At 35.4% G+C, this 15,744-nt stretch overlaps 1 protein-coding gene across 1 annotated transcript in view; it reads right to left on the bottom strand.

The window, feature by feature from the left end:
- The window catches only part of LOC141443022 (carbonic anhydrase-related protein 10-like), a 37,372-nt gene extending 26,748 nt beyond the window's left edge, over positions 1–10,624 (bottom strand). The window contains exons 1-2 of the mRNA XM_074108242.1: positions 10,375–10,624; positions 1,133–1,352 (exon numbers count right to left, since the gene is read on the bottom strand). Coding sequence (XP_073964343.1) covers positions 1,133–1,196 — 64 coding nt within the window. The 5' untranslated portion in view covers positions 1,197–1,352; positions 10,375–10,624. The remainder of the gene's footprint in view (positions 1–1,132; positions 1,353–10,374) is intronic.
- Positions 10,625–15,744: the final 5,120 nt, after the last annotated feature.

The raw sequence follows: 15,744 nt of genomic DNA, 5'->3' as shown, positions 1-15,744 counted from the left end.
TGTATTAAAAAAATCTTAATAATTTAACAAAAATACTTAAATCAACCCTAACCCTACCTAACCCAAATAATAACGGAGAAGTAATTTAATATAAAATTGTCGTATTTAATTTAACACTTATGACACTTAGAGGTTTTTTTTTATATATAAGCGGGGAAAACGAGCATGCAGGTCAACTGATGGGAAGCAACCACCGCCGCCCACGGACACCTGTCAACACGTTGCCGGCCCTTTGAGAGATGATAGGTTCGTTTATTTTCGAAATTCGTTTTTTATTTTATTTATGTATTTTTGGAACATTTTTGGTTTATATTCTTCAAATTTGGCATGTAAGATACATTTTAATTATCTATTATGTTATTTTATACTGACTAATCTTTAACTAAACTAAATTGTTCTTTTATTCATACCTTACCTATCACAAAGAGTCAAAATCACGAAGGTGAATAAAAAATTACCTTGTTTAAATAAAGTATTGGATTTACTAAAATAATGTAGCACTTTAGCTGTAAAAAAATATTTTTCATGAAGTCCCTTAGCTTTTTGTTTTATGTAGAAATATTTTACTTGGCGCTTAACCGCATCGCATGGGCGGTGGAAGACTAAGCAGCGATAAAAACGTTAATTACTGACTTGCTTTCTTTGTTTTGGTTAAAAAGTTTACGTTTTTCTTTAAGTATTTTTTATCAAAATAGAACGTGTGTTCTTGTGGGTTCGTTTTTTAATGAGCTTATTCATAACGCAAGCAATAAATATTAATTTCAAATTAAAAATAGAAAATCTCGTATTACTTGTTTTACTTACAGTCAGTGTCAAAAATAGTGGAGCACTTATTTAGTCTGTCGCATTATCACATATTTGTCAATATTATATGGCGTTTTTTACGTACGCAGTTGTAAAGTGAATAGGTACAAAAATATGCAGTGTTTTTTATGCTGACTGTACATTTATGAAAAAGGGGGTTTTGAGACGACTTCGTCTTGTGATCATGGCGCATGCAACTGTGCCGAAATATCGAGCTTCTCTAAAATCAAGGTACGCGCAACAAAACCCGAATTTAAATCATAAAATTAGTAATCACCGCGATAGTCTAAAACATTGTGTAAATTAGGACTATACATTTTATCCTTACTTGCAATGGAAAACAATAACTGCAACAGTGCCGATGCTGCAGCCACGCCAAGGAGACCATGCATGTCTATGACATTTTCTCTCTCTGGCCCGGCATTTGAAATTCTCTAAGATTCTGTACGTTTATTACACATGTCCTTCGTTTTCCTCATTGCAATTCTAAATATATGCCGTTCCCGTTGTAAATTTGACGTGGCGCTGGATCCCATCTTAAAGTTCATCTGAAACAAAGTACAAATAAGGATAATTTATTGAATCAGGCGTTACTTTGCGGAGGTCCATATCAATGAACTAAAATAATTTCCTTGCTCACCCGCGACCTTACGATAGCTAAGCTTATGCAAAATATGCGTGTTCATGCAGTTCCTCCACTCACAATCACACAAACCCATCTATCACCACCACCACACTACACTGACGCGTTTCGAACTCAACCAGAGCTCATCTTCTGAAGATGAGAGCTAAGTTGGTTTATTTTATTTCTTAATTATATTTCATTCCGCTCGCAGTCGTTTTAAAACAGAGAAAAGGAGAGGGAAGAGTACAACCCCTTGAGGGACATCAACAGGAGGTAAGATTGCACCAGCTTGACAAAGTCCCGTCCACCTTGATTTGTGGTGGTCTCTCACAAAGGTAAGAATGAAACCAGGATAATTCAGTTTGAGGTATATTTAAAGAGTTGAGGATATTAAGAAGTGCACCGACTATATTAAATGCACTACTGAAATCAAGTAAAACTCGGATAAAGTGACAATATTTTTGGTTTAGTTCATTATACTCGTATTATGTATATTTAAAAAAAGTCATTCCTCACACGACTATCGAGCACATTGGAAATGAATCTACGGAATTCGAAAAAACATTGTCGCTGAGCGATGAGAAAATCCGGATAAAAAAAAACTACAACGTTGAATGATAATTATTTTTCACTTGTCATGCTCGTAAAGCGTGTTTATGCTGGATCTGGGCGACATAAAATAACTTTTTATGCTCTAGTGCATAAAGTAAAATCTTCGTCTAAGACCAAGGCAATCAGGTGTAAACAGCCACAAACAATAGTAGATTCTCCAACAAGAGCATAAAACGAGCCATTTTACCTAAGACGTTCATATAGCCACCCGTGCCGGTACGGCAAGGGTGGATAGACTCGTCCAGGGGAAAATGGGTTTAATGCTGGAGTTTTACACTCTGCTTTTCACTTCGATGGCGAGGAAATGAAATAGAAACAGTGGAAACAATTGTTCACTTACTATGTAGGTAGGTACCTTTTATTGTTCACGCATTAGGTACTATTATAATTATAAATTTTTAGTTTTATTGATTTATTTGGATTGATTTTCAGTTTTATATAAATTAAAAATTATTAAAAAAAATATGTAAAAACTTGTTTGTTTGTGGCGGTTTACACCTGATTGCCTTGGTCTTAGACGAAGATTTTACTTTATGCACTAGAGTATAAAAAGTCATTTTATGTCGCCTGGACCCAGCATAAACACAAACTTTACGAGCATGAGAAGTGAAAATAAATTTCTACATATTTTTTAATAACTTTAAAATTTATATAAAACTAAAAATCAATCAAAAAGACCAATAAAACTAAAAAAATATAATTATAAGTGAAAAGCAGTGTAAAACTCCAGCATGAAACCCATTTTCCCCTCTACCATTTTCACTATTTTGGCTCAAATTGCAGCTGACTAAATTGTTTTTTTCTCTGATTTTTGACTTTCGTTTCGAATCAAAAATTCTTTTTACACCATACAGCTCTCGTGAATACGCGTCTTTTGATCCTTTTTAGGGTTCCGTAGTTCTAAATGGCAAAAAACGGAACCCTTATGGATTTGTCATGTCTGTATATAAGAACTATACTGTTGAAACTTGGTAAGGAGATGTATTCTGTGAACCGCATTAAGATTTTCACACAAAAATAGAAAATAAAACAATAAATTTTGAGGGTTCGCCATACCTACTAAGAACTGAAACTCAACAATTTTTTTTCATCAAACCCATACGTGTGGGGTATCTATGGATAGGTCTTCAAAAATGATATTGAGGTTTTTAATATCATTTTTTTCTAAACTGAATAGTTTGCGCGAGAGACACTTCCAAAGTAGTAAAATGTGTGTGCCCTATAACTTCTAAAATAAGAGAATGATAAAACTAAAAAAATATATGATGTACATAACCATGCAAACTTCCACCAAAAATTTGTTTGAAGGAGATCTAGTAAGTATTTTTTTTAATACGTCATAAATCGTAAACCGCAATTTACCTTTCATTCAACCAACTCAAATATATATAAAAAAAACTGTACGGAACCCTCGGTGCGCGAGTCCGACTCGCACTTGCCCGGTTTTTTTTTTAATATCATATCTTCACAAATCTCTGAGATATAAGGGGATCGCACTTTTTCGTGAAAACGGAGCCTACACTGGAGCGAACGAAAAGACATTTCCAATGTCAAAAAATATTGTTTGTCGTCATAAGACGACATAACGACGAGTCAACTATAATTTTCTTTCTCATTTACTTATAAAAGTAAATTACATAAATGTATTGATTATACTCCTTAGTGTAAGGTTAAGGAAACCTAAATGTATCAGAATTCAAATAGTTCTAAAGTTTGAAACAGTTCACGTCATTATTGTAACGTAAGTACCCGAATTAACCCCGTAGCTGATTTACCAGGGACGTAATAAGCCAACTTTTTTCAGCCGCGCCTCATTTCATGGAAAAATTGAGGCATTACGGTAGCAATTTTTCGTTTGTCAAACCTAGGTAGTTTTTGGTCTGCCAGTTTCATATCAAAGAAGGTATTTCAAAATTGATAGTACGTAATAAGTCGTATGTCAAAAGTAAAAAAAAAACTGCATTCAAGTCTCGTTTATTACAAATAATACCAATTTCACAGATATAAATAAAAATGGAAAAAGATAGCCTTCACATATCTGTGTCTATATATGTACATATTATACGAGAGGTTAATAAGTCTAAGTCAGGCATACACTATAAAAGTCTTTTATGAACGGTCTTTAATCAATAAATTTTCATGGGATGCCAGGTGTATATTGGTATGTATGTATGTATGTAAATACTTTATTGTACATAAAACACAAAAATAATACAAAAAGAAAACAACAAAACAAAAGAGTACAAAGGCGAACTTATCCCTAAAAGGGATCTTTTCAAGCTAACCTAAACAGGAAAGGAAAACTTAATGATAGGCGAACAGTAATTTATGCACAGTGAGAAGAAAGGAAATAAAGAAAGGAATATATATAGAAAGGTAAAATCAATCCTTTTTATGGTCCAATAGACTTTTTTCTAAGTCGAAGCTTGTTCTGATCCCGTCTTTCATATAATGGACATTGATATGTCGCGCCCTTAGAACATTTGAATGTCGAGTTCTGGTTTTGTTTGGGGGTCGTATAAATAAGCGTAAAGTAGTGTGGTATCACGCGAACCACTCGTTAGCGCTGCTTCAGAGTGAGGTGTGAGGGCCGAGGGTGTCACTGCGACCGCCAAACCACTCCAACCAATTCGCAGCCCAAATGTCAACACGGAGTACACTTTCGAGCAAAACTCCTTCATTGCAAAATATCATATATATATGATATGATTTATATGATATGATTCATCTACACCCATATAGTAATTCCTCCATTATGCGTTCAAAAACCATAGATACGAGTAATGACCAGCATTGCGACATTGGATTCTATTATGAACACGGCTGTATCGTAATGGTCATTACGATACAAATATCTGTATCGTAATGACCATAATGACCAATAAGATTTCATACACCATTACAGCACCGAGGCGCGCCGCCCCGCGCGCACAAGCAGCAGCAGGTCCTCGCGCGCACAGCGGGCGCAGCTCGTGGGGCAGACATACCTACCTAGTTACGTCAGGTAATTCTCAATGGTTCCTGGATATGGATATAGATAAAATATTGTATGCGTAATTAAGCCTTACGTAATAAGGACCCCTATTACGATACAGTTGCATAAATAACTATTTTTGCGCAATATTACATTTTGCTGAAAGGTTAAGAATTAAAAAAAAAACTTTCAAGTAAGTACAACACAGTTGGAGTTACTTATTACTGGGTTAATTATGATTCAATTTATAGATTCGTTGGATTTCTTAAACAAATACGATTATAACCTCATTGTTTCTTAAATAAAATGTAAAAGTTAGTTATTTATATTATTTAATAGGTAATAAAGCAAGTAGTATGAATTTGTTGTTTTGCGATTCAAATGATAAACTAGTTGAATTTGAGTTAAAGCTTTCTCGTGTAAGAACGTGCTTACGCTCGTGTTTGTGTGTGCGTGTGCGCCCTGTTTGGTGTGTTCGTATATGTGTCCTCGCGTGCGCTTTTTATTATCTCCTATTTGAGGCTAAAACACGGTTAGTGATGATCCTATTGCAAAAGATGTGATGGTCGTAGCTTAGCTGTGTGATAAAATTAAATAATTTTAATGTGGAAACAGGAAGAGGATCGGCCACGAGAGAAAACAAGTCACGAAGACATAACTGTCTTACACGTGCCCTCACGGAGTAGCAGGGTGGGTAATTGCTTTTAGTTCAAAGATTATAATGCCATCAATACGACTGGTAGTTCTAACCTGAATTTAATTTTCATTTGGTTATCTATGCGTCTGTAGCGTGGAGCGAATATATTCACTAGGCAACTCGGAAAGTGACTAGGAGAAGCGTAACTTTAATATGTTTTCGGATCCCACAGTTGGTGTAGGGACACAAGCTATGCCATACTTGTTACTACGTAAAAAAAATAAAGCATGGTGGGAATCGAGTTATCGTCACGCCACACCAGTAAGCTGCTATGATTATTATGTTCATGCACTGTTCATGTGATTTTATTTTATAACAAGTGCCCAACTTACTGTATTTTTCACCTATGATGAGTTCTGTGACACTTTACGCATACTATGTTCGCAAAATTTTAAAAATATATAGCAATATCAGTGTCTATTAAATAGACTCCATCGAATACGATAAACATTTATTTTTTTAAATGACCCAATGTGTGAAACGGAACAGAGTAGTGACGTGACACAACATTATCGGCAATTGCCGCGGTTCATCATTCGATAACAGTGAACACTACGATATATTAATTTTTAAACAAATCTTGCTAGATTTTGTAAACGCGGCTATTTGGAACGCGGCCGCAGCCAAGTGTATGTCAGTATCACTGTCAGTATGAGTGCGTCTGCCTTGTAGGTATACGAGTTGAGTTTCCGTTGCATTTTCTGTGCATTGTTATTTTGTTATTGTTTATTTCTGTTATTATTGTTTTTGACTTTTGTTACTGTTTCTTGTTAAGTTTGTTGTTATTTTTTTGTCATAATGCCGAAACGGTCTAAAAATACTGATTTGAACTCCCAGTTGTACAAAATACATTATCCAGTTGCTTTAAGTGCGTTTTAATATTAATAAGACTCAATAATGACAGCTAAAAGATACACTAGATTTGAAGGAAAGAGTTTCTAACTTAAGACGTCATGACTTACGCCCTTGTTCCAGGTACTTTTTTATGTAATTTTTGATAGAAATTGAAAAACGACATTTTAAAAGTAAAAATTCAGAGTGAACCCCTTCCTATAAACTACTTGTTATAACATAATCACTCATTGTGTACAACAACAACACTACAATATGTATTTCTCAGGAAGATTAATTTATTGTTTGCCAGTTCTCAGTACTCAATCCTCTTAGCGCAGCGGTTTCGTAAGTTCATAACTTTCCTTTTTAACATAATGCTAGTTCTAGGAATCATTCCTTATACGAGAGATTCTTGTTTCGTTTCTAAAATGAATAATATTTTTCGAGTTTTGGTCTCGTATTTTGTAATAAAATAAGGTAGGTAGTAAAAATATATACCCTCATCTATTATTTAATGATCACAATATTCATGATAATATTATCATCATCATCATCATCCTAGCCTATATATGTCCCACTGCTGGGCTGGCTGGGCTACTCAAAAAAAGATAATATTATGTTAGGTGTAAATACAAACTGTAGGTAAATGGGTTGGTTGCCTGGCTAAATTCGGGGCTTTAGGATTTAAAAAAAGGTCTCTGCAACCGTGATTGTAACATAATTTTGACAATACAACTTTATGTTGCGGAGGGAACCTTTACTCATGTTAGAAAACATCATAGTCATAATTGTGCTGAAATAAATGTAAGCAACCTACATTTTTTCAATTATCTGTATAACCTTTGTCGACTTATTGTACCTATTGTATTGTCTTATAACTCTTTATTGTACACAAAACATATGAAAGTACGACTTATGCGTGATTATCATGCATAGCAAATTGGGGAAGGGGAGTTAATCCAAAATTATTATAGTAGTTATTTTTAAATAATATGGGGCCCGGATTTAGCCAGGCCTATAACTTGCGACTTATTAAATGTAGGTACATGTTAACTTATGTATGCACTTATCATCATTAAATAACAGATGAGCGTATGTATTTCTACTACCGTATCTCCTACTATAAGGGAGTCTTTGTATAATCACTTTATTGTTTGTTTGTCAAGTCAAGGGGCTATTTTTAGAAACGAGGCTATTAGAATCGATTACCGTTTTTTGTTGGTTTGGTGTGCTTAATTAACTGGGTACGTGTTTTAAAATAATACGTGTCATTTAGAAAATGTTAATAGTTCCTAATAATTAGGAACTGTTAAGATTTTATTGACAAGTTAGTAGGCACATGGGAAAATTATTTGTCTGCTTTGCTTAGTTTGGGGTGGGTCGACTGGTGTAATTTGTACCACAATTATTTTTTAAATTAAATACATGCCTACAAATTGCATTTCATACCATCTTAGGCCTCTAGGTTGGCAACGCATCTGCAATCCCCGTGGTGTTGCAGGTGTCTATGGGCGGTGGTAATCTCTTACCATCAGGAGACCCACTTGCTCGTTTGCCATCCAGTCGAATAAAAAAAAATCTGCCAAAAGACTCATTTTAACATTTAGCTTTTTTTATTGTCTCGTCGATTAGGCTAACCAAACCAAACTTCTGTGCTAACCAACATTTCTGTTAGTTAGTTAGTTGCTCTTTACTCGTACGATATAATGCGTAATAACTGTATAACTAGGTATATATTGCGGCGGCCGATCGTAAAATCCGCCAGATCACGAAATTCCTAGGCATATCGTGAAATGGCGCCATTTCATGATATGCCTAATAGCTGGCCAGGCTTATCACGATGTGCCTGAGAAACAATACGGCAGATCGATTAGAGCAACGCAATCGTCGATATTCCTAGCTTTATACCGGATGATCTGGATATTTCATGATCTGGCGGATTTTACGATCGGCCGCCGACATATAGATGACCAAAAATAATGGATCAATAATTTTTATGATAATCCTGCCTCCGTATTCGCAAACACTATAAAATCCAACACAAATTGCGTTAAAAAACCTGACATAAAAAGGTACAACTGGAACGAACGCTGCACCGAGCGGAATGTCATGGAAATATTTTTGAAAGGGTCCGCTTTTTCAAAGCACCGTCGTCGTATTGAATGCGTTTTAATGAAAAAACATGCGCCGATTCCCAGCAGCCAAGGGAATTAAAACATCCGCGCACCGTCCGCTATTCCAAATGCATCGTTTGGAATTTTCATTTGTCCGAATATTGCGCCTGGGGGGAATTCTGTAGTGTAACTTGTACAAGTTTATGGTCGCGCCGCTGTTATGTGCTTGCGGATAATAAATTACTGATTGGATTAGTTGGCACACTGCTTTATTATTCAATTTTAAGTCTGTTATTGCGGCGTTTGGGTACGCATATTGGGGTCGTGATTTTGTTGGATATACATATTATCAATCAACATATAGCTGGGTGAAGTAAAAACGTGTCGTGCATAGCATGTTTACTAAAACTATGAATTGCGATGGTTCGGTTACGGATTTTCTTTCTAAATAGTTATTAGTAGTAAAAAATATGTATTTTAACAATTGTCGCTTTAAGGTCACAGTTCATCAGAGCCACCCGGCACCCGACCAGAGCCTCGACTTTCGGCGTCCACTCGTTGTCGACGGTGGTCCACGGGTGGACGCCGCGTTGACAACGAGTGGACCTCGCGTGATTAACGAGTGAACGTCACGTGGTCAACGACTGGAAGTAACGTGGTCCACGAATTTCCGAGTAGTAGTCTATTATGAAATGTGTTGCTCTGAAGATGAGCTCTGGTTGAGTTCGAAACGCGTCAGTGTAGTGTGGTGGTGGTGATAGATGGGTTTGTGTGATTTGTGTGTGTTCTTACAGTGTGGAGGTGGAGGAACTGCATGAACACGAACATCTTGCATAAGCTTGGCTATGATAAGGTCGCGGGTGAGCAAAGAAATTATTTTAGTTCATTAAAAGGCTCAGGTTCATTAAAGGTTTATAAGGGTTGCGGGGCCCAATACAACAAGAAAAGCTGGATTTTAGTATTATTTACTTATTTGTTTTCTTAGCTTCTAACTTTGACAAACACCAGTTTTGTTTGCGTACCATAAATTGATAATAACTTAGAAAACTTTACCAGGATCTAACTACCTATAATAAAAAAAAATACGATAAATTATTGGGTAAAATACAACTTTTAATGGGTGAGATAAAACTTTTAATGGAAAAAAGTTTTTTTAATGCTACTTTAACGCGTCTTCAATTAATGTAATAATAATTACCTAATATGTACTTTAATATAGTTTTAACGTAGCCACAAAAAGTGAACTTTTTACTACAATTATTAAGCACTTAGATTTGTTCAAGATAAGTAGGTACTTGGACTACAGAGTTGCCTAAAACATTAATTTTTAGTAAAAAAAAGAGATACTTTTACATAAAATTGTTCGAAGAAAATATTAAATAAAGTGATGAAGGAAAAAAACAAGAATGCAGTAACTTCGGTAAACTTTTTCTCCTAGGCATCTCGTTTGCATTGCAAGAATAATAATTAGATATAATTGTTACAAAATATATATTTAGGAAAACATCGTGAGGAACCTTGCACAAACCAGCGAAGCAATTCAATGGTGTGTGTGAAGTTCCCAATCCGCACTATGCCCGCGTGGGAACTACGGCCCAAGCCCTCTCATCCTGAGAATGAGAATCTGGAATGGGATGATATATTTATGCGAACATTCAGTTTGTTCGTAAAATACACACATGACTTAATTAATTGCTTTAATATGAATACGTACTTGATATAAACCAGTCTTCGATGTTCAGGTTTTCAGACACTATTATAACAACGTACTATTTATGCTACTAATACAACGTATTATTTATGCAACGTTCTTTTAAAAAAAATACAATAACTACACAACATAAAAAATGCTCAAGTTCCAAAGGATATGTACGTGAAAAAGTTTGTAATTTATCGTAAAGTTCCCGCCATTTTATGGTAATCCCGAACTCTGAGTTAGACCACTCGCCAGCATGTGCGCGGCGCGACTGAAGTGAAGGCTCGTTTCGCTACAGCCGACGCATTCCCGCTTGCCTACCTTTCAAGTTTCCCACTCAACCACTCGATACCAAACGACCGATGATAGCCGCTCAGCAACAACAGGAAAAGATCTCATTTCACATTGCATAAGATTCAAAATAGAACGATTCAGCCATATCTTAAGACATTTGCGTAAGACAGCGCGCACAAAGCGTAGGCATCTGCTTCCAAAACACAGCATGTCCAACCATTTTGTCGACTGAATATTCAACTTTACACAAGAGAGTGTAGAGATAAAAATTTAACAGCAAAAAAGAAATGAAAACGATGCTATGCGATTGAAAACATTTGAAATTTTTCTGCGCGCGAAAGAGATGGGTACAGTTTTCCTTGACAAAGGGCACGGCCTACGCGTCAGTAGTGGGGATAATAAAAAAAATCGACTGTGAATAATCGAAAATAGTTCATTTAGTGTTTGAATCCTGGAAAGGCCTTTGAATGTTATCTATAACTAGTAAGAATAATATTAAGCTTGTGTGAGTATAATTGCAAAAAGTTTTTTCTTTACATGTAGGCAGCTCTACCGAAAAATTTAGCTCTACTGAAGCAGAGCAGCATGTCTTCAGTATTGTCTCGACCAAGGACGTGTTTTGTCATTATTTTTATTAGTTTATAAATAAAAAAAATAACTGGTTGAAATATTATTGACATGTGAGAGAATACACTCTTTGATGTATTTATTAAGCCGTAGCAGATATGGCTGAAACTTAGGGTGGTATCTAAAGGAATTTATTAGTCAATTGTCTCCAAATTAAAACTAAATGCTTAATTAAAATGAATTAGGGCCAGAATATCTTGATGCAAATTCATGCGGTTTCAGGTATTGAGTTGATTATGAATTAAAATTTATTTTGGCTTACTTGTAATGCACTTGTCTCACCATAGGCTTTAGGCTTCAATTAAAAAAGAAAATGACATTCATTACTTTTTCGCAAATCATGACCTACGTTTCAAACTGCACGTTATCAAAATGTACATACGGGTCGTAAGTGCATAAAGACTCATTCATAAAACATCAGAACAGGGAGCAGACTCTCAAAGGACTCAACTCGAAGCAAATGTTGTTTATTTTGTTACAGAAGAAAGCCTGTACACAACGGAGAGCGCCACATGTTAGAACATGAATAAAACAAGAGCTATGCTTCAGACTTTCTAAAGTTCAACTGATATTTTTCAAGGCAATTGCTTATTTTTTCAGCAATTCTGAAAAAAATATTAACAAGTTTTAGTTAAAAGTAATTAACATAAGAATTTTTGTCGGGTGTATTTTTGTTAATTGTACTTATAATGACGCCACACGACGTCAACTCATTCATCCACTGAGAAAATAAGAAATTTTAGATCGTTGCTGAAATAGACAGTCATACATAAAAAAACTGATTTTTCTTGTTGCTTGTGCTATAAGAGCAAGCTTTTAGAACAACTTGAAGTAGCTTTGATTACCCGGCAATTTGTTTGAACACACCTTTATAAATACTTACTTCCCGTAGACCTAGACTCATGAAATTTGGCAAAAAGAAAGGTCTTACAGCACAAGTAAAAAAACCGAAAATCGCTGAGGCCGTGCCAGGATAAGCTAAGCGATTCTGCCCCCAGCGAGATTCGGCTTGTAATTTTTATGGGTTCCACGTTAGCGACCGCTCCAATTTTTTCACCAGTGAAACACCCACTAACACGAAAGCGATGGTTTATTTCAACACTGCGTAGATCAAGGTGGCGTACTGGTACTCGCGTGGCCTACGGTGCACGAGGCCCCGAGTTAGAATCCTAGAATAGTAAAAACATTTTTTTTTTGTTTTCGATTAAGTATTTTTTTATTTTTCCATTGTGTTAAATATTTTTTGTTTCATATTTCAGACGAAAAAAATAAGTAATGAGAAAATTAAACTTACCATTGATTTTTTATTACTGCATTTTTTGCTGTAGAAGCATTTATTAGATCGGCTTGTGAGAAAGCTAAACTTGCACACCGCAAGCTACATAAGTAAATAGTAGGCCAAGGCTACCGCAAAGCGGCTTGGCCAAAGTAGACTTTATCCGTAACTGCAGAATAAGGAAGGCTGGGTGTTATAAATATTCTAAGTAACCATTTCTACTACACATTAACGACGACGCGATAATGACTAAGCATGTGTAACTAATGCATAACATGGATTCAAAGTCAATAGTAGATTGTACAACAAGAGCATCAAACGAGTCATTTTACCCGAGATGTTCATATAACCACCCGAGCCGGTACGGCGAGGGTGGATAGACACGTCGAGGGGAAAATGAGTTTAATCATAGTAAAAGAGAACAAGTAGGTCCACTCCGACCCTTTAGAAGACTTAACTGCCTACTCCGACGCGGAAGCTTAGAGTTGTCCACGTCTATTTTAGATTAATTACCTACCGGCAAATAATTTTAGTACGTAAGTAACCAGACGGATTCTATACCGTTATATTATTATTATTATTTATACTAAATTTAAAAATATTATCTATAAATTCGCCGGAATGGTGATGGCGACTGTATACATACTACTCATGTTTACCTACACATAATACTATAACTACATTGTTTATAGGTAGGTAGGTATCTATTTTTTTTATGTGTCCTTGCACGAAACTATTACACTACACTTATATACCACTAATTTACAACTATACCTAATACAAAAAATACGTAAGTACGAGTACGCGAACGTAAAAGGTGATCATCTCGCGAAGCGAGCGCAACACTAGCAAGCTAAAATTGAAACGTACGGCACCGACGGCAGCGCAGCCTTGACTCTAAAGAAAACTTAATCATCCTTAAATTATCAGTGTGCGCGTGGGGCGGGTGCGGGCGTACCGGCGTCAATCTGCGCGCACACATTTAAGCCGCGCGATGTACTTTTGTTCGTAGTGAGATTACTTGTTCTCTTTTACTATGGTTTAATACTCGAGTTTTAGACTCTGCTTTAAACACTTTGATTGAGAGGAAATTAAATGGCAACAGTGGAAACAATTGTTCTCCTAATAGATACCTTTTATTTTTCATGCATTGCTGTATAATTATAATTGATTTATTTTGATTGATTTGATTGATTTTTCGTTTTACATTAAATTAAAATTTATAAAAAAATACATAGATTTTTTTTGTTGTGGCTGTTGACTGACACCTGATTACCTTGGTTTTAGACAAAGATTTTATTTTATGCACTATAGAGTATAAAAAGTCACATCGAAAATACAAACTGAGACATGGATGTACAGAAAAACCAGAAAAAGAGACCAGCACTGGGAATCGAACCCAGGTCCTCAGCAATCCGTGCTGCGTGCTATAACCCCTACACCACTGCTGGACAGGAATCTAGACACGAATTTTTCCTATGCATACATATCTCAGGTTGCTTATTTCTATTATGCTACTTAAGCAGCAGCACTAGCGAAATCTATGTTTGGTCGACAGACGTCACACTCTTTAGGAACTAACCGCTCACCCAGACAAGAGATGTCGCTACTAAGCAATCAAATTATGATTGGTTTTTTGGAGTCTTTTTGTATTTTTTTTTATTTCAACTCCAAATTTGTTACTTTTACGGGTATCCCGTGAAACCATATCGAAAATACAAACTGATCTTATTTCTACTATGCTACCTAACCAACTCTACATAATTTTCTAACGAAATAGACCCGTTTTCACTGTTCTTAAATATTGTAATTTGTTGTCACTGGTTTAGTTAATTTACTAAAATTAAACTAGTTTTAGAATATCTAACCGACATCTAACAGTTATAAATCCAAAGCCCAATTAATCATAATTCATTTCATAAATTTCAAATTTAGTCAAACTTACGGTAACGCGGTTGCTGAAATAATATACTGGGGCAATTTATGCTCTTATGTTTGACCCTAAATTTGTGCAATAAATTATGGTTTACTTTGTCGTTTATGAGGGCTGCAGACATAACCGGCCAGGAGCATGTGTAACAGATTGCGGCAATAAGGGAAATTGTCTTTTTTATGAACGCCCGTCGCACCAGCCCGATGCCTCACGTGGATAAGGTGTATTCAACATTCACATCTATTAATTCACTCTGGATACTAATGTTAGGTATTAACTACAAAAAGTTTACAAAAATACAGATGATCCGTTTGGTGTAATCGTAACCATTGGTACGCTCAATTTATAATCATCAGCACATCATTAGTCGTCACTACGGAACTTATGTGCATCAACGAACATTACGTCTAATATATTGTAATAACTTTTAACGAGCAATTCTTGTTTATTTATTTCAGGGATCTCGGGAACAGCTCTGACGATTTTAATGAATTGGGTACCTACATTACGAGTATACGCACGTGAAAACACGCGTTATCCCAGAGATAAAGCTATGTATTGCATTGCATATATTGAAAATTATATGTAATATGGATGAAAAAAAAATGAACAGTGGACATATTTTTAAAAAAGATACAGAATAAAAGTAGCTCAGTTATGCGAGAAGAATCGAACCTTGCATTTAAAGTCCCATAGTCGGAGGTACCTTGTATGTATATGTATACCTCCGTTGAAAAGGACAATTGATCTGCTATTTTATATTTTTTAATTAATTAAAAAAAGTTCTTGCCATCTATTATTTTGATGTGATTCAGTATCCATGAAAAAAATGTTATTTTTAAGTATTTTTCATAAAATAATAAATTGAAACTTAAAATTTTAAGACGGCCTTAGTACTTTGACGAATGACGGCTATCGTTTTTTGTCTCACTAGATGGCGCACTGTTGCGTGAGGTTTTTAAGTGTGGCTTTCAGAGTCTGTTATTACGGGCGTTAAAACAAAATTAAGATTAAAATTATATTTAAAACACCTTAAAACCGTACCATAAAAATATCCAGCAACCACAGTGTTGCTTAGTCCCGTTTTGTTCGGAAAAAAAGGGAGCACAAAAGTTTCCGAAAGACAAAACTGTCTCAAAACACATACATTAATTGCCCCGTAACGCATAATTGCCATAATTAATTTCAGGTTATGCAAAACATTCACAAAAAAAATCTTATTATAAATAAACCCGCGTAGCTCACCCAAAAACTATGA

This window comes from Choristoneura fumiferana, chromosome 2, assembly GCF_025370935.1.
Source record: "Choristoneura fumiferana chromosome 2, NRCan_CFum_1, whole genome shotgun sequence".
NCBI lineage: Eukaryota > Metazoa > Arthropoda > Insecta > Lepidoptera > Tortricidae > Choristoneura > Choristoneura fumiferana.
The sequence above is the reverse complement of the archived record's forward strand: the minus strand, read 5'-3'. Positions and strand labels throughout refer to the sequence as shown.